The following is a 19,389-nucleotide window of genomic DNA, read 5'->3' as shown; positions in this document are numbered from 1 at the left end:
GCTCATTTATTTCCACCATGCAGTTTGGGCCCAAGGGAAGCTGGGAGAGGGAGCTCTCTACTATCTTCTGATCTCCTCCTCTTTCAAACTGTTGCCTCTACCGAGGCCGTACACTCCCAGGGCTGGGTGTGAGGACAGGCTGAGTGAGAGGAGAGCCAAGTCAGGGTTCAGAGTCAGTGGGAACATGGTGGGTGGGGAAGGAAGGCACAGACATCCAGGAAGAGGGCAAGGCTGCTAAGTGATGGCCCCAAGGGAAGAGGGGGACTGGTGAGTTCAGTCATGACCAGCTGGGTCCAGCTTCCTGCTGACCTGCTGGAAGGAGGTCAGTTTCCCAACCCTGATTTGTAGATAACCCAGCTACCACCTCATCCCTCAGCACCAGCCTCTCCAGTCTCTCTCCACGTCCCACCTCACCCCTCCTCTCCTAGCCACGCCCAAGCTGGCTGAAATTCCCGTTTTCTCTTCTCTCATTATGCCCTTAGGGGTGGCACTTACCACTTGCTTTTTAATTATGTGGCCATCTTGTTCATGAACCGGCATGTCTGGGAGCAGGGCTGGGTCTCATTCATCTGATACCCCATTGGGCTAGCCTGGATCTGGCAATCCTAATGCTTAGTGTTGGTAAATAACTATGCATTGTGACATATGTACCTCCTCAAGGTCACATAAAGAGCTCATGACATGAAGGGTCATGGAACTATCTTCCTGTAGGAGGGTAATGGGTGGAATGTGGAGGATGGACATTTTAAAAAGTAGCTGATTAAGTAGTAAGTTAACTGAAAAAGTAGTAAATTAAATAGCTGAATTGTCAAGTTTTCCCTTCTATAGATATGGACAAGATGCAGAAGAGAAATCGAGGCAGTTACTGGGAGACAGACGGCTTTCTACCTCTGCCCACAAGGTCTGGCTAGAAGTGGATTGGGGCTGCGCTGGGAAGAAAAGGAGGGAGAAAAGATCTGTTGTAGCACCAAATTATGTCCCTGGACTTTGTTCCCTGACAAAAGTGAGGGTTATGCTATATATTTAACTTCGTTTTACCTGTTTCTCCCAAGTCCTCAGAAGGAATTTTGTCTGGGTCTGTTGAGTGCAGTCTTTTGATGCTTTTTCTCCTGTCTGATGCTTTTCTTAAACTGCCCTCAATTGTTCATAAACAACCATCAGCAGACACATCGTCGGTGGCCAGTCGGACTCCACCAGCATGGGTTAAAGCGCAACAGTATTAACTATGTAGGTCATGCCTCCTGCTGAAGAAGATTAAAACTGTATCCCTTGACCAGACACACGAGGACACACGCTGTGTGACTGCGGGGCTGAGGTGCCTAGACTGGACAAGTCCAGAGACAGGAGACTGGTGGTGGGTCGGAACAAACGGTTAGTGTTTAATGGGTACGGAGTTTCAGTTTCGGAAGATGAGAAAGTTCTATAGACGGATGGTGACGGTTGTGAAGGTACTTATGGCCAATGAACTGCACCATCTGAACTGGCTTAAATGGTAAATTCTGTTCTGTGCAGTTTACCACAAAACACATTTCCTGAGGAAAGGCAAGGCCCTGTGCCGCCACCTGTGGCCGCTCAGAGAAGGGCCGTGAAAGATTTCCCCTCCCTGAGATGTCAAACTTGGTCAATCTGAGGATTCTGGTTCCAGAGTATTAGGGTCAAAACAATTTATGGGCTGTCCAGGTCGCCTGGTTGTGCTGGGTAATACAGTGGGGACTGAGCTGGGCACCCAGCCACCAAGGAAGCTAAGTGGAAATGGGGCTGGACATCCTTGAGACATTAAGTATTTCACAACACTGAAAGGTATCAGACAGTGCTTATAGTGAAAACTGGCAGATAAGCAGTCTGAGTGTCCCGTCATCTCAAGGATGGCAACACAGCCACATCTCGGGCCGATCAGAAGCCCTGAACACCGTGATGGGTAGTCGGTAAAAACAAACACAAGTGCGACTTATCACTTAATACAAGCAGGTACTCTCTGGAGATAGTTTAAAACCTTCCTACTCAAACGTGGTCTGCAAAGCACGAGCATGGGCTTTACTTGGACCTTGGCTCAACGTGCAGAACCCCTAGACCTTTGGGATCAGGTCTGCACTGTTAGCAAGATCCTCAGATTCATTTATACCTTGAAGTCCAAGGATTGCTTGAAGACGTGGACTCTATGGAGAACAATAAACACGTAAAGTTATTATTTTAGTATTTCCTACAGCCAGTGTGGGGCTCCAACTCACGACCCTGAGATCGAGCGCGGCATGCTCTTCTGACTGAGCCAGTAAGGCACCCCTAAACGTGTACTTGAGAGTAAACAGGTGGGAATTACCCGTTCATGGAAGTAAACCTATGATGCAATCCACTAGGGCTATCAAAGACCTAGGGGAATTTTATGTTGGGGCGCTATCACTGGTACAGAGCCCTTGCCGTGGGGAAGATTATGTTCTGTCATTCATGAGAACCCTAGCCTTTACCAAAGGTTTTGGTGGAGAGCAAGGGAGGCAGTCGCTATCGCATATCCCACTGTGGCTCACTCCCAACACGGCTCCGCATCACAGAGGAACAGGGTAGGTGGATCCTCCAGCCCAAGGAGGGCGTTCAGCTACTTGGTTAAGACACATCTCTCTACACGGGCTTTTCTTTCATTTCTAAGATTTTATTTAAGGGGGTGGGAGAGCATGCACAAGCAGGGGGAGCTGCAGAGGCAGAGTGAGAAGCTGGCTTCCTGCCGAGCAGGGAGCTTGACATGGGGCTCAGTCCCAGGACCCCGGGATCATGACCTGAGCTGAAGGCAGACACTTAACTGACTGAACCTCTAAGGCCCCCTGACATGGGAATTCTCTTAACGGCTAATTAGCTACAAAGAGAAAAAAATTTCTCTGTATATTTGTGGTCACGTAAAGAAATAAGGAAATCTCCCCCAGATTTTAATATGGCGCAGTAACTCCCTAATTGAATGGAAATACTCCTTTCCCTAAACTCTGGCTTTGACTAATAACCACAAGTATAAAGGACTAAAACTACAAACTCTTTAACTCTAACGTGCATGCTGTTTACGTGTAATTAGCTCATCAAATTCCCCCAAATCCTGAGACTGTTCCACAGAAGGGGCAACAAGGCTCAGAGAAATCACCTAACCCATGCCAGGTTAAAAGGCTACAAAACGACAGAGCCCATAATTAGACATGGGCTCTGTCGTTTTGTAGCTTTTTAACCTGGCATGGGTTAGGTGATTTAAATCCAGGTGTTATCTCTCCCCAGACCTATAGGTTTGCAGCCGGCATCTCATGAACTGCCGAACTGAGCCCCCACATCAGGCTGGTTACATGTGTTCACCCTTGGGGTGATGAGATCTCGTGGCCCCCGGCACGTCTGCACTGAGGCACAAACTGGACGCCTGTAAAGAGCTCTGCAGGCTCCACAGGCCTCACCGCTGACGGCATGAAAATGACCAGGCGGCTTAACATCACAGACTTTTCGCATTTCCTGGTCTCAGACATCAAAACACGACAAGAAAGGCTGTTTTTTAGAGGTATTTCCTGATGAATGAAACCTAGGAAGTACTGGAAATCTTACGGATGTCTGATCTTTTGGGGATTTTTCCAAACGCCACCCCCTTCTTCCTCTTTGCCAAAGAGAAGATCATTCTCGTGGGGCAGAGGACAGAGAGACAGCAAGTTGCAGAAGAATGCTGTAGCCTCTGCCTCCTGAAATCCTTCCTGGGATAGTTCAGCCACTGGAGTGGGCTTCTAGTTTGCTCTTCTAACTAAAAAACCATCGGCCCTGTCTCTGTGTGACGCTCCCACCACAGCAGCTGATGTCCTCCATGTCACATGGGGGCACTATGAAGTGACCTCTCAGAGGGTCCACCCAGGGTCTGAAGAGGAGCTTGGCTGAAATGGGAAAGAACAGGATGTGGCTGTTGGAGTCTTTTTGTAAAAAATAATGACAACATGACTGTTGTTAAATGAACACCGAAGAAATGATTAAGCTCCGTATTCAAAAACCTTTTGATATTGTGCGAGACTAAAACAACAAAAATCCCCAGTAAAGTGTTGCTAGTGTGATTAGTCAGGGGCCACACCACCACAGCCCTGCTGAGCTTGGTCTGGTCAATGGAGTCTTGCCAACGGCCCGTCCAAAGCCTCTCACCGGTCTCCCCCTCAGGCCCCACTCGGGCTTCTGCAGTACCTCCTCCTGTCTTCCTCGCTGGCAAGCTTTCTCCATGCTCCACAGGCAGCCAGCTAGCCAGACACTTCTGAATGCAGATGCTTTCATGGCCCCCTTGTAATGACGGAGTGGTTCCCCGCCTGTACAGAAAGTGAAAGCCCCAATGTTCTCTGTCCTGTTGCCCTTCTGCTTCATATTCTTCGGAGAACTTAGCTTCCTGCATGCTTTCAATCCTCTTTAGTTTTGTCTGTTCTCTTCCCTCTTCCCCTAATCTCTCAGGGCTTTTTAAGCTTGGCCTAAGTGTCACGACCTCGAAGACAACTTCTTAGAAAGTGCAGCCATCTTGGTGCTAGAACATGCAGCATGGCCTGACTGCTGGGAGCACAGGCTGGTGCCTGATGATGTGGGCTGTCACTCTGACCTGGCCACTGACCGTGTTACTTAGGCCCACTATTTTGTTCACATCATGCTTCAATTTCTCATCTATGAAATGACAGGAGTCAGACGTACCTCACTGGCTTACTGTGAAGGTTGCATTCAAACAGCTCCTGGCATGGAGCAAGTATGCAATACATTTTACTAAGTATTACAACACTTAGAGCGTTCTCTTCATTGGTGTCTCATTTGCCAACCCTAAGATCTCGAGGTTGGGGAGTAGCTCCAGTCATCTGTGAAACCTCAGAGCAGGCAGAGAGCAGGTGCTTATAAACATGCCTGAGGTGAACATAAAGCCTGGAAGACAGATCTGGAAACAGCATTCCAGGGAGAGATTATGACACGAGAACATAAGAAGGAATCTGTGTGAGAGGACGGAGGAAGCAAAACAGGGAGAAGACAAGGCTGCAGAAGAAAGGGAATGCTGATGGTCTGGGGCCAAGAGAAATCCCAAATGGCTCTGTCAAAGGGCTGCATGGAGAACACAGCAGCAAGATGATGATGCAACAGAATCTGGCACAGAAAATGCCTGTTGGCGACAAGACTGGTTAGAGAAAACAGCCATTATTCATTAGTCGCTGGAAGAGCTACTATTCCCAAACCCTTCTTCATTATAAAGAAAAGGCAATTCTATGATCACAATGAGGCCATGTCCTTTTTTTATTGACAATTCAATCTCTACATACGTACAGTATTGCACAGATAATAAGTGGGCTGACAATCATTAACAATATGGACTCAGGAGCGCGTACATACAGTTACTGCTCTGGGCGATGGTGTACTCTGTGCCAGCTACTTCAGTAAACACGACGGACATAAATAGGACGGCTACTTCAATACAAAGTCAGCTTTCAAAAAAAAGCGTATGTGTTTTCTCATAGAACTCTTAGTATGTCAAACCCAGGAAAACCAGTAACTAAATGGCAAAAAGAATGCCATCAAAGAAAAGTTGGTGACGAAATGTTAGGTTAAGAATTTCAGTCATTGAACTTGAGATACAGGAAGTGTACACGTATTGGGAATTTTAAGAAAAGACCCTCATGTGCTGCTTCAAACTGACAACTATACTCGAAAGGATATTTCGGGGTTGCTACAAATGTCTTCTCTGCTAGCATAAACCACTGTTTGAAAGTTCTAAAGAAACAAGATGGTAATTCACATAAGTGGGTTTTAAAATAAGATTCTTCTCACTCAAAATAAAATAAACTAAGTATGAGCTTCATCAAATTACAAAGAAATCTTATCAAAATGCCAATCAGATAAAGAAGCCAGACCACACACTGATCTTCACTGACTGCAGAGCTAATGTCCCCTACACGGGCGGGAGGAGAGAGTTGTCCCAGCTCTGCGGCTACACAGCCCACAGAGTGACGGTGGACGAACTGGGGGTTGCTTCCCCAGGTATGGAATCGAGGGGGTATGCTGGATGGCTTTTAAGACACCAGCTTGAGATTCCACCTTTGAGGGGACGTTTTGGGTGGCAAAAGAAATGGATTAAAAACAGTGTGTGAAGTATTTCTTACCTTTTGATGCCAGCACTCAGAACTGTTCTGCACTGCAGTTCAAGGAAATCTCTGTTCGATACTTTCATCTACTGGCTGGTGCTGCTAAAGGGTAAAGCAAATGAGGCATCTGACAAAGACATTTTGGACACAACTGTAGAAATGCCGTCAAGTTTGGGGAGAAAACCAGTGCAGTTCCATGTCACGCCCGCTCTCAGGATCTTCTGCCTCTGAATTTTACGAGCCATTAATCTGGTCGGGAAATGCACGTTCATGCCACTCTCAACAGCAAGCTATGGCGTGCACGCGTATTAAAAATACATTTCCTGAAATCCTTCCAGGTAGACAGCGTTCGTGAAGCTGCTTCTAATGGAAAGGATGCAAGACAATTAAGTGCAGGGTAGGATTTTTTTTCTTTAAAAATCAGGAAAATGACCCAAAGAGAGGAATGGCTTCTCGTTTCCTGCCTCTAAAAAGAATACAAGTATCGCTTCTTCTGGAATCTAACACACTGGCTTCACTTTCAAAATGCATCATTTTATTTTCCTTGTAAGGCAGTCATACATTATAAACTTTAAGCACGTGACAGTCACATGATTTCTTTGGTAAGCCCTAGGACTTCCATGAGTGTTCCTGGAGCTTACAGCCAGAGTAGTCAAATATTAAAGCTTTCTCCACAGCCACACGTTCCTTTGATGTTTGGGTTATTGAAAACAAACTCACTGGATAATTTATCTTCAACATAGTCCATTTCTGTTCCTAAAAGTGTTAGCTGTGCTTTCTTTTCGATGAACACTCTGACTCCTTGGGGAGAAGAAAACACGTGTCACATAAAGCCTGCAGGTCTATGGAACCTGCTGATTCAAAGCACAAGTGAACTTTTAAAATAGTAACCACCGACAAAAGTCTAACAGGAAGCTTCTGAATCTATCTCATTATTTCCTTTAAGAGGTTTGGTGCTCAGTTTCCTGTCTGTCCCTTTTCCACCCAATGATCTAAGTCAAACACAGTATTAGGCCTGACAGGTGCAGAGAAACATACTCCATGACAGTTCCACGCAAAACCAGAATTTGCTTTTCACTGTACTTCACCCATTTTTCCCAATTTGCAACATGAAGGAAAGGCGTATGTTCTGAGACTTCTGTAAAAACAGAGTCAATAAATGTGTAAAAGCCTGCACGGACATCTGTACACATGACACACTGGCAAGCTGAGACACATACACAGGACTGTGATACACTGGGCTGGTGTCATGAGGCCCATCAGTGCAACGTGGCCATTTTGTTCTTCTGCTCACGGGCCGGAAAACTGGCAGTAACGTAACTCCCTGGAATTATGGTGGTAGAGGCTGGTATCTTCATAAATATAACTGGTCTAAGAAAGCTTTCTTCCTTATAAGAAACTGATTACTCAAATATAAACTGTATACAGTTATTAGAAATCATCTTCAGAAATATTTAATATTTAAAATTTAAAAATTTAATATTTAAGGTATTTTATGTAGCGATCTAAAAAACAACACAAAATGTCATCATTGGTCAGTAACTTCACTTTAAAACAACTTGTTAAAAACAACAACAACAAAAATGTCATCATTGGTAACTTCACTTTAATGAGATGAATTAGCTATGTAATAGCACAGCTCTGACGCAGAGCTGCCACTGAAATACCCGTGCTAGTGCTCGCTGAAGTTCCCCTGAGGCCGTGACATTATTTTGTTTTAAATAGGTTTTATTAGGTTACTGGGTAGGGCCAGGGGGCAAGAGAGAATTAGAGCACTGGCATTTTTAATAAAAATTAAAACACAGATTCTTCAAAAGCATGAGATGACATTACTTATTTACTTATTTGGTATAGACATCAAACTGCTGCTTCCCAAAAGATGGATGGTTTGGTCTGAAGTTTAGCATTTAAAATCCTTCTGCAATGATTATCTTTTGTAATTGAAATAAAACAAATGATAAGAGCATACCTTCTGGAGCCAACTTGAGTAGGTTCAACTTTTCCCCAGGCCACTGAACTAGCGGAGTGACCCTCAGACAAGCTACTTCACTTCCCCATGTCTCAGTTTCTTAATCAGCAAAAGGTGGGACGATACGGTACCATTCTCACTCAGCTGCCGTGTATCAATCATCTGATACATGAAAGTCCATCAAACCACCCTACCTCACAGCAAGCTCTATGTATGCTTGGAACTCACCATCTTGAACAACTTCTTCATCAGAATCTCCTTTTGTCTTTGTATATTCTAGAGTATAAGAAAGGCCATTACAACCCCTGGTTCGGACACCAACTTTCAGACCTACCTGAAAAAGCAGTGTAAATATAAACTTAGTTTTAAAGTAGTACATATTAAACATTCATAAAAACTCTGGCTATTTGTGCTATGGTGAGTGCTGTGAAGTGTGTAAACCTGGCGATTCACAGACCTGTACCCCTGGGGATAAAAATATATTATATGTTTATAAAAAATAAAAAAAATTTATATTAAAATTAAAAAAAAACCCCTCTGGCTATTTGACATTATTTGTTTCTTCATAAGCTTAAAGAGATATTAGATTTCTGGCTATGAAATGTGCCATCAAGAAGTATAAGTGGAAAGGGAAACAAGCATTTAAAAAATTTAGCTATTTAACAAACAGCACTGCAATACTAGTGGGGATCCTAAAATAAAAACAATTAAATGCAAAAAACCCAAAACCAGTCACTACCACTCTACGGAAAACATTTTTTTTTCCTTTTTAGTTCCGGTCCTTGTCATAGATACATATAATCTAAACACAGGCTTTATTATAACAGGAATAAGTCTTAATTCTCTGATTTGTTTTTGCCACTTAAGACATCATCCTTCCATGTGATTAACTGTCACAATTATCATCTGCATATAACGCCTTGGCAGTCCACTATACCAATGTATGTTAACTACTTAACCCTTGCTTTTGGCAGATTAGGCTGGGAATAACATTTTTAAAGGAAGAGGGGTTTTTTTTGCTTTTGTTTTTTAAAGTAAGTTCTGCCCAATGTGAGGCCTGAATTCACAACCCCCTGATCAAGAGTTACCTGCTCTACCAACTGAGTCAGCCAGGTGCCTGAAGAATTTTAATTCTAAACATGAAAAATCCCTTTTTTAAAGGAAAAAGAAAAGTACCTGATGGCACAGATGACTACCTAATAAAACATTTTTAAAATTTTTTTAGAATTAAAAAAATTTTTTTTAAACATTTTTAAAAAGATTTTATTTGTTTATTTGACAGAGATCACAAGTAGGCAGAAAGGCAGGCAGAGAGAGAGGGGAAAGCAGGCTCCCTGCTGAGCAGAGAGCCAGATGCAGGGCTCCATCCCAGGACCTGGGACCATGACCTGAGGCGAAGGAACCTAGCCACCCAGGAGCCCATACCTAACAAATTCTCAATTCCTCAAAAATATTTGTGCTCCACCTCATTGCAAGAGATGTTCTCAGGAAGCTTCCCTATGTTTAGGTTCAGTGAGGTCCCTAGGCCGTCCCCTGGAAACCATCCTGCCTCTACACAGGGCCTTAATTCTAACACTGAACTACGCAAACATTCTCAAGTACCAGAAATCAAAAGACTGCAGCCCACACAGACGTTAAGAAGTTAAAATGGGACCAAACTGCACTTTCAAAATACCAGCCTTCATCTAATGTCTATCTTAGTGTGATTTTCTAACAATATCTACCGAACTTCTAATCTTGGATCCTATCTGCTTTTTTGAAGTATACAGTGTAAGTATCATCACAAAAAGCAGGGTTTTGCCAAGCAGACCCCACTTCTCTTCACAGCAATGGTACATCTGCTTCAGGAGCAATCACGGAGCGGGAAGACACTTGGTGAGAGTGGGAGCGAGAATGCTAAGCCGCCCGGGAGTTCTGACTGTAGTCTCTTCTGTCTTTGACAAGGAGACAGAACTGTGGTCTTATTCACTCCCAGAGTGAGGGAAGAGAACGTGCGGGCCGATTCACACATTCAGCATCGCCAATAAGAAACCATCTAGCTGGAATTCTGGAGCACATGTCCTGAGTATTAACTTGACTTAGCTTTTATCTTTATAAACCAAAAGACTCAAGCAAAGCAGGAGGTCCAACGACTAGGAATGAATACAGACACTTACAGAAGACAGGAAAATGCAGCTTTAGGTACCTGGAGTTTGGAAAAGGGACTGCTCGCGCCAGCAGTGACACCCAATGAGGCGTGTGTGCTCCATCCTCTTCATGTCATTGTCATCCCTCAAACCTACATGCAGCTACACCAGGGTTTCATCTGGCCCGTGTATATATACTCTTTCCATCAGTCTATCCAAATGGGGTTGCCACATACATTTTAGCATTTAGTAATTCTTAGGAGGAATGTGCCAGAACTTCATTACACTGTAATGTAGGTTGTACAACAGAACCTAGACACCACTCCAAAGTCTAATTACTAAGTATCAGTAGTTTAGTACTTGGACGTAATTTACAGTATTCCACGGGCAACAATGCCCTAAGGTGAAGGCGATGCACGCTCCCCTTACTCAACAGTTCTGTGTCTAGGAGGACAGCCTACAGGGGTGCACTAAACCAGGCTCACAGGTTTAGTCCTCTAGAACAATGGGCCTGACACGCTACAGACACTAAATATTTGCTGAATAATATTGGTGGCAGCACTAGATGTAAACAACCCCAAAGACCTTAATATGGGGGACTGGCTAAATAAATAGAAGCTGTTCAATAAAATATACTAATATATCCAGTCATAAAAAAGGTGGGTCTTTCTGTAATGCTCTGGAAAGAACTTCAAGCTATATTATTAGGGGCAAAAAGCAAAGTGTAACCACAGCATGTATGGAATGCTTTCTCTAAGTAGGGAAGGAGATGGACACACAAACGTTCATCTCAGGAAGGACACTTAAGAGGTGGCCCCTTAGAAGGATGAAAGACAGCCAAGAGTTTGGGTCAGAAAACGACGTCCTTTTCACTCAATACCCTGTTATATTTTATTTGAGCCTCTAAAAATCATGAGCGTATTTTACTTTTTAAATAAAAATCCCTAACCAATGAAAACATACTGTGTATCACAAGATAATTCATTGTGAAAATGCTTCAATTTTTTTTACTGAATATTCATCTGATTGGTTTTACTTACGTGTTCGGGCTTATCTTTAAGAAGCTGTTTTATCTTGTTTACTGCTGAAGGTGTCTGAAAAAAGAACAAGTTATTAAGTTTTTAGCTACAAAACCTACTTTCTTTAAAGCCTTATAGTTCCCTAGTCTTTAAGACTATTCAAGTCTATTAGCACATTTGTCTGACAAATTTATATTCCATTCTTGTCTGAGTACCTTGTGGCTTTTGTACACAAACACACGGACTCTCCTCAACTCAAAACATTCTGTTTTTATTTTTAACATACCTTCTAGCAACATCCTTTGAATCTTGTTCCCCCCAGTCAAGATCGGCTCCCTGTCATCAGTTCTCTGGTTCTACTTACATCACAAACCTACGTCTGCTGGGCAGCCTCTCTTCTGTGCTCCTGCCGCATGCTCGGCAACAAGACAACAAGACACAGAGAAGGCACTCAGTAGCCAAGAATCAATCAAGGAATCGCTGGGGAAGCAAACCTTCAGGCAGTTTTCCTTTTGATTATTATTAACTCTATTGTTTGTTTTTTTGTGTACCCCAAATCTATTTCAAGCCCATTAAAATGCAGAGAGGAAATAAGGCAGCAGCATCAACCCAGAGGGTGCCTCTCTTACCAGTCCCACCACGTGTTCGCACAGCTACTAAATGTGGCTTAAAACATCATCTCAGGATATCCGGATGAACAGAATTAAGCTAGTCAAATACAGAAACAAGCACCGGGAGGCATTTTTCAGGAGCAATGCTGTTTAATTACCTGGCCCATTTGTCTTCAAAATGAGGAAAACACCACGATGTATTAGGTGTATCGATCAGCACCACCAAGCCCCTTTCCTGGGAAGAGCAATTTTCCCACATCTACTCTATTTCTATCTTGGGTCCTGTCTGCTCTTTCACGGTGCTGTCAGGGACAAAATCCGTTCCAGGGCATTTCTGCCCTACTTCCTAGCTGTGTCCAAGCCTGTTACTTGGCTTAAATGGGGAGAACAGACCCTCCTCCTCAGGATTCTTGGGAGGATTAAATAAATGAGTTCACGAAGTACATTTAGAACAGTGCCAGGCACAAAAGAGCTCAATATAAACCTGCTACTTTACAATGATGAGAGTATATTAACAAAGAGATCATGTCCTTCCTACTTCATTAGCAACTTAGCTGGCAATGCTGTGCTGGTCCTCCAGTTTTTTTATTGGCATTTTATTGGTTTGTGGAATCCCAGAGTGGACATTATGACCCATGACTTGGAAGTAACTGTAGCCAAATCCCAAGCCTGTGCTAAGAGGGCAGACCAAGAGGATGGCCTCCAAGCGTGCTCTTCGGGCCTGTCCAGTGGGGGTGCCGGCCAGATGAAGATGTGGAAGCAGAGTCTGGACGTAATTTAGAAAAGCCATGAAACCAATTTAGAAGGCTGACACTAGTATTTTTTAAAAACACAAACCAGAAAAGAAAACAACATATTACACTAAATAAAGATGAATGTTCAGTGAAACTATGACTTCAGTTATTAATATACAGTGGGTGTGCATATATATACTTATTCTGTGTAACTGTAAAAGAAAAAAAAGGTTAAAAAAATATCACCATCAGTAGTGATTTATAAAGGCCTTTTCCCACAATTCTACCAGAACAGGAGCCAACCAGTAGGACAATAGTGAAAATAGGGAACAGTATGCTGGGGAAAGAAAGAAATTGAGAAGAATAGAATTACGTTGTTTTTTTTTTTCCTTTTGAGATCACAGCATGTCAACCTCAAATAGTTACAGGAATATTCCTGAAGAAAAATGTTTAAAAATGCTCATTTACCCTTCTAAACAAATGCCAGTAAAAACTAGCTTCTGCTAGTCTCATGGCCTTATTTCCCACATTGAGTCCTGAAGAAATTAATCTAATTACTGTCAAAGAGCAAAGGATTTCCGATAAGCTTAAAAAAAAAGCACAACTGTGGGAAAATATTTATTGCAAGTACGAAAATGCCCTGTAATGCTGGGGAGTCAAAGGTGATGAGTGTTCACTGCTACAAGACCAAAACAAAGAAGATAGGGAGTACACACTACTCTGTCAACAGCCCCATGCGTTTCTATCTCCACATGATTATTAAATTACCAAATTTGATTTTACAAAATAATGTTTTTTCTTCTTTTCCCAATTCTTAGTAGAAAACACACAATAAACGAAAACAATTCACGGAGTGGTCCACCTATCCCAAAGTGGTTGACTTCACACCCCTCTACTGTCCAGGGAAAAGTAACCTGTGTGCCTGGGAAGTGTCATCATAGGAGCCAAAATGAGTCTTTCTTAATTTTCCTCTGTCAGGCCAAAACCAAGCATACTCCACTGGCAGAGTGTTACTGATGGAAACCCAGCAGAGTACGTACTTAAGGGGAAAGATACAGATCTTGTAACTTTCTAAGTGAGGGATTTGGTTTTCAGAACAAGTCAGAAGGACTAAAAGGGAACATGTGGCACTTGAAAAAAAAATGCTAGCTATAAAAAAATACTTTCTGTAGCTCAGGACCAGGCAGAAGCTGAGGATCTTCCTGGGCTCAGTCTTTGCAGGCTCTGGCAACTCCGCAGTAAGTACACTCAATCCGGCAAACAGTCCAAAAACTTCACAACAACATGCTGCAGACCTGGTAGCCTCCCGTTTCCACGCACTCCCCCAAACGACTAAGACACCTTCACTTTTCTAAGAAACGTATATATAATTAATGACTTATTCACCTGCAGTTTGGCCAATGAATTAAAGTTTAAGATTCCTGAAACTCAGTGAAATAGAATGATCGTTTTTAATCTACTCATAGGTAGATCACAGAACAAGACAAAAGGCCCTTAAAAAAGATCTTTAGTCTGTTTTGGTATCAGAAACTTTTCATCCTTAACACTGTATTTCCTTAAGTAATTCCCCAGGCAATTTTAATATTTTGCTGCTCAAGAAAACAAAACTAAAACCAAAGCTAACTCCATGATTATGTATACGAAACATGTGCCAACAACTACAACCTATTTTAATCTCATTATAAATGTGGCATTTTAATGTTTAAAAGATGGCAGATAAATAGCAGCCAATGAACAAGTTACAGTATCTTTCAACTCATTCTTTAACAGTTCCAGGTGGCATTATGATGTTTTCCCTTTTGTCTTTTCCTAGTCATCTGTGTGTGTGTGTATATTTTGTGGCCTTTCTCATGTTTCTCATAATACACACTAATAAACATATTAACCATTTACTGAGTACCTTCCAGGTGTTCAATGGTTTATATGCATCATCTCATTCTTGCAATTCTGTGATTTAAGTATTAAAGATTAAATAACTGATAAAGGGACAGTAAGTTAAGGAATGAAGAGTTATGACTCCCAAACTTAAAAAAAAAATTATTTACAGTGACTACATAATAGGTCACCAACTGGATCTACTCTAATTTATTTAACTATCCTCTCATTGTTATACATTTAGGCAACCTGCAATTGTTTCCTGGAGAATGCCCTGTAAATTGCCTGAATACACAAATTACTGCTTGGTCATTGCTCCAAAACACTTCTGGTACTTGTCCTTCCATGAATTAACTGGGGCTCAAGTAACATTGTTTCCTCTTCCTTCTCCACCAGGTGCCACTAGAAAGTTAAGTCTTAAAGCACTCACTGCACATAATGAATTAATTTCTCTCTGTGCATGAAGAATGATGCTGGCTATGTACCATCATTCTCTTACAACTTTGGTTGCACTTTATGGACAGGTGTCCATAATCTTAAATTATGGTTGCACTAACTCTGATCTGTAGAATGATGGAAATAAAAGCCTCTGCCAGCAGGGCAGTGTTAATCTTCAGGCTTTCATCATATTTTACTTTGGTTCCTAAAAATTCAATTTCTTTTGTCAATTCCTCTGCAGGTGTCCAAAAGTACTCACTTTGAAGTGGTGGGGTGGAGACTTAAAACATTCAATCAAGAAACCATCTCTGGTTGCAGAGAAGTGTTAAGGGCAGCTAGCTGGTCACCAAAGTAAGCCTTCCGTTCCAGCAAACCATGAGTCCTCTCCCGGATTAACATCAGTTAACATGGATACCTAGGCGCTACCGGCACGGAACCATGTTTTCATTTCATCAACTCCTTTTCCTTTTCCTAGCCTTTTGATGACCTCTGCTGGCCAGGTAGGTACAGCACTTAGACAAGTTTGCACCCTGTCAAATTACTGATGTCAAGTTTATGTATCTAGGTAACACTGATCTCTTCCTACCCATTTTACTGAATCATTTCTGGTTTCATTTGCTTTTATCTGTATTCACTCATTAGCCCTTTGATCACCTTCCTGCTTCTGCACTCCACAGAACATGCCAGGATTTACAATGCTCATGCCAGGGTTTTGGGACTAGGGAGCATATGCTGATTAAAATGACTGCAAGCCTGCTATGCGGGCCGTGGGTGGAAAGCAACCAGGACTTGCTTTTTCTCTGGCACCAGCTAAGACTACAGGGAAAGGAACTTCTAAAGCTAGCTAGACAGTTAAACAGGCTAAGTTCACACAATGGCCTCTGGTAAGTTCATCAAACACTTGATCAAAGGCAATACAAATACAAAGGCCCTTGTGAACTAAGAACTGACAAGATGAAGAACGGACACAATTCTGTTAGAATAAGCCCGGTAACAGGTTGTGAAGCAGGAGCAAGTGCAGAGAGCGCAGGTCTGAGAATGTAAGCTGTTATTATCCCTGGTAATTCCAGGGGTGGCAATATTGGGCCTGGCCCACAACTATGTCCCTGGAGAGTGGGAATTGGGTAACTCAATTTATTTCTTGTCCTTAAACACAGGAGGTCTTAAATGTCAGCTGAATGACAAGGAATGGGGAGGAAGGGAATGATTCAGAGATTTTGAATAAGCAGGTAATATGTTAAAGGATGGACAAAGAAAAGGCAAAAAAGCATCTCCTCTTTCTGGCTCTACCATTATCAGTGGCAGAATTCTTTTCAGTTCTCAGTATTTTTTAACTCCGTGAAAAAATACTCAGTTAACTTGTGAAAGACACAAAGTATGACCCAGGCCCTTCAGTTCTTGTGATTTCAAGACGGTGGGAGAATTCTCAGATCTGATAATGTTATCTTCTGGACATGAAAACAGGGTTGGTGGCACAGAAACAGGAATATAGAATAATCAGGATAACCTGTACCGGCTGAAAAACACTTATCCATTATAAAAATGAATCCTCCCACCTGATCACAACTTCCTTCTATTTTGTTTCAAAGGATTTTCTGACAACAGGCTTTCTTATAGCATTAGCTTGAATGGAATCCGTGATTCAATTCTACTTCCCACTCTCTAGGTGCTGAATGCTTGCACAAAGCCTTCTCCTTAACCAAGACTGGGGTGAGAAGAATGCCGAACTGATTCATAAGCTCTCCTATGAAATCCAACTCTTTCGAAACGGCAAACACAAGTGACTGTCTAACTGATACGGAGTTTTCCTGGGGTGAAATGTTTTGTAACTAGACAGAGGTGATGGTTGCACATTAAGAATGTACTAAATGCCACCGAATGGTACATTTTTTAAAGGGGTTAATTTTTTGGTATGTGAGTTTTCCCTCAGTTTAAAAACAACAACAACAAACAAACTGCACAGAGCACCAGGGATCGCGTCTGCGTGGTAAATCCTGCGGCGACCGTACGCGGTGTGGACTTTGGTGCCCTCCCAGGGTGTTCAACCTCTCACCCAGAAAACACCCAACGCTCACTCAGGGTAGAAATTTTTATCCTTCTTTGTCCTTTGTGAGAGCGGACCACGGCCGAGGCCTGCTGGAGGGACGGAGGGTGTTTCAAAAAGCCTCCCCGACGCCAGGAAGGAAGCCTTTGTGCACTACAGCCTTGATCTCAGTGAGGGGTGGGCTTTGTTGACGCCGTAGCTCTCACGTCGCTCGCCGCGCTCGCCCCGTCGTCCCCCGGCGAGCTTCCTCCCTCCCCGCGCACCTCGAGGGCAGAAGCCCGGGTTCCCTCCCCCGGGTTCCCTCACCCAGCTTCCCGCTCCTCGAGCTCCTAATGGCCCGCGACCCGAGCACAGTCGCGCCCCCGGCTCGCAGCGGGCCTCCCCGGGGGCCCGGGGCTTCGCGCACACTCGGCGTCCCCCACTGCCCCGCAGGCAGCGGCGCACGGCCTGCTGGGAAACGTAGTTCCCGGGGCGCCCGGCTCCCACGGAGCAGCCCCGCCCGGGCTTGTTTATCTCCCCAGCCAGGGCAAGGAGGGCAGGGCGGCGACGCGGCGGCCGCACAGCGGGCCGGGCGCCGCGCCGCCGTGACCTCCTCGCGGGGGCGGAGGTGAACCAATGTCACCCGTCCGACCGCGCGCCCCGGCCACTCACCAGGGTGAGGGCGGCCCGGGTGGGCTGCAGCTTCCTCTTGCTCACAGCCCGGACAGTGGCTCGGACTAAAGAAGCCGACATCCTCGCCGTCCCGGAGCCCCGGTGCCTCGGGCCGAAGATCGGCCACTTCACCCTCTCTCCATGGACACGGCGGCCGCATTGACGCCACAGGCTCCGGCGCACGGCGCCCCAGGCCCCACCCCGCGTGGGCCCGCCCCGCCGCCGTCATTGGGCAGCCGCATGAGTGACAGGCGGAGGGTGGGGCGCGGCGCTCGGGCTGTGGGCACGTGACGCGGGGGCACAGCCAGAGGCTGGGGTGCGTGGGGGTGTAAGGTCGTCTTCCGGGGACTGCTTAGGCGCGTCGTGGGGAGTGGGGTTTGGGCACGCGGAGTGACTGCTGGCTTGACTCTGGAGGCTTGTCGCTCCCCGACCTGTCCCTGGGAAAGGTGCGGCGTCACTGCTTAGGAACGCTGAACGCCAGAGCTGGTGTTCTCCAGAGCAGAAGGGTTCCGAGGCCTAGGCACACGTACTTGTCTTCCTTTCTGGTCGAGCTGGACCCTTCTTCAGAGCATAGACTTACCGCAGAGTAGTGAAATAAACCACCCAAACACACCCCTACTCGTCCTCCCCTCGCCGCGTGCTGACTTGAAGCGTTGTTGGAGGTTGGTGCTAATACAACTTTCGCTTTCAGGGACTGACACTGACTTTGGAATCCAACGCACTCCGAGGATGTGATTGGGCAGCTCCGTCAACACTCAGCGAGAACCACTGAACAGACTTGAATGAACACCTGTTGTCTGCCAGACCTTGCCGTGGCTGCTCAGGGGCCTCTGCCTTATAATTCTGCTTGTTAACTGAAATACACCTAAGCCTGGTAAATGGAGAGTCCAGGAAAGAATGAGCGATCCTGGGAGGACAGAAGTGCAGCGGGGTTAGCGCTGGGGAGGGCAACCTCCGGATAGGTGGCTTTTCTCATAGGTGGCATTTCTTTCTTTCTTTCTTTTTTTTTAAAGATTTTATTTATTTATCCGACAGAGAGATCACAAGTAGGCAGAGAGGCAGGCAGAGAGAGAGGAGGAAGCAGGCTCCCTGCTGAGCAGAGAGCCCGATGCGGGGCTCGATCCCAGGACCCTGAGATCATGACCTGAGCCGAAGGCAGCGGCCTAACCCACTGAGCCACCCAGGCACCCCATCATAGGTGGCATTTCTTGAGGCGGTGCTAGAGGTAAAGGAAAAAGGAGGGTCGGTGGGGAGGTCCTGGGGAGGATGGACTCTGCTCAGTGTTTCAGTGTGGAAAGAACTAATCAGCGAAGTGTGTTTTAGAGCCCAGTTTCTTTCATCCGCTGCTACAGGATTGGAGAGTTCAAAATTCCCCTAAGTAATGACAGTAAGAGAATGGTAGTTTTTGCCTCCAAACCCGGCTTAACACAAAAGAGACGGTGAAATTAGATGATGGTAGTATGGTGGGTTTGTCTTGGCTTCATCGGACTAGCTGGGTGATTTGGTACAAGGTGTCTTACTTCTGATGCCCTTCCTCCTACAGACACTGTGAAGATTAAATGGAAGGCCCTTGGAGGAGTGTATGGCACGTAGCTAAGTACCAGCAACTCAATAAACTGTTGCTAGTTATTCAGAACATATCACAAAAAGAATGAATCCTAATGTAAACAATGGACTTTGGGGATAATGTTCTGTCCACTTAGGTTCATCAGTTGAAAAAAAAAATACCCCACGCTGGTGCAGGATGTGGATAATGGAGGATTTGGGCTTGTGTTGGGACAAGAGTATACAGAAACTCTGCACTTTCCATTCAGTTCTGTTGTG

General features: G+C 44.6%; 1 protein-coding gene across 3 annotated transcripts; it reads right to left on the bottom strand.

Moving 5' to 3' along the window:
• Nucleotides 1-5,240: 5,240 nt before the first annotated feature.
• ISCA1 (iron-sulfur cluster assembly 1) lies at nucleotides 5,241-17,773 on the bottom strand. 3 transcript variants are annotated; one of them, XM_032840445.1, is made up of 5 exons: nucleotides 17,566-17,773; nucleotides 11,234-11,287; nucleotides 8,296-8,343; nucleotides 7,359-7,486; nucleotides 5,241-6,899 (listed from the first exon to the last, which is right to left on the bottom strand). In XM_032840445.1, the coding sequence occupies exons 1-5, from the start codon at nucleotides 17,644-17,646 to the stop codon at nucleotides 6,833-6,835; spliced, it is 378 nt and encodes a 125-aa protein (XP_032696336.1). In that variant the 5' UTR covers nucleotides 17,647-17,773; the 3' UTR covers nucleotides 5,241-6,832. The 3 variants fall into 3 exon arrangements, with proteins under 3 accessions (XP_032696336.1, XP_032696337.1, XP_032696338.1); XM_032840446.1 differs by lacking the exons at nucleotides 11,234-11,287; nucleotides 17,566-17,773 and adding exons at nucleotides 9,244-9,263; nucleotides 10,253-10,839; XM_032840447.1 differs by lacking the exon at nucleotides 7,359-7,486 and having other exon boundaries at nucleotides 8,296-8,401; nucleotides 17,566-17,769.
• Nucleotides 17,774-19,389: the final 1,616 nt, after the last annotated feature.

The sequence above is a fragment of the Lontra canadensis genome, unplaced genomic scaffold (genome assembly GCF_010015895.1).
Source record: "Lontra canadensis isolate GAN:19392208 unplaced genomic scaffold, GSC_riverotter_1.0 scaffold113, whole genome shotgun sequence".
NCBI classification, from domain to species: domain Eukaryota; kingdom Metazoa; phylum Chordata; class Mammalia; order Carnivora; family Mustelidae; genus Lontra; species Lontra canadensis.
This window is presented reverse-complemented; position numbering and strand designations above follow the sequence as displayed.

What these genes read in the sequence shown, in the direction of transcription:
- ISCA1 (XM_032840447.1), bottom strand. Translation starts at nt 17,646, where the DNA reads ATGTCGGCTTCTTTAGTCCGAGCCACTGTCCGGGCTGTGAGCAAGAGG. An exon ending in TTAAAGATAAGCCCGAACAC is followed by an intron (nt 8,402 to 11,233) that starts GTAAGTAAAACC and finishes CTGCTTTTTCAG; the next exon opens with GTAGGTCTGAAAGTTGGTGT. An exon ending in TGAAGAAGTTGTTCAAGATG is followed by an intron (nt 6,900 to 8,295) that starts GTGAGTTCCAAG and finishes CTTCTCCCCAAG; the next exon opens with GAGTCAGAGTGTTCATCGAA.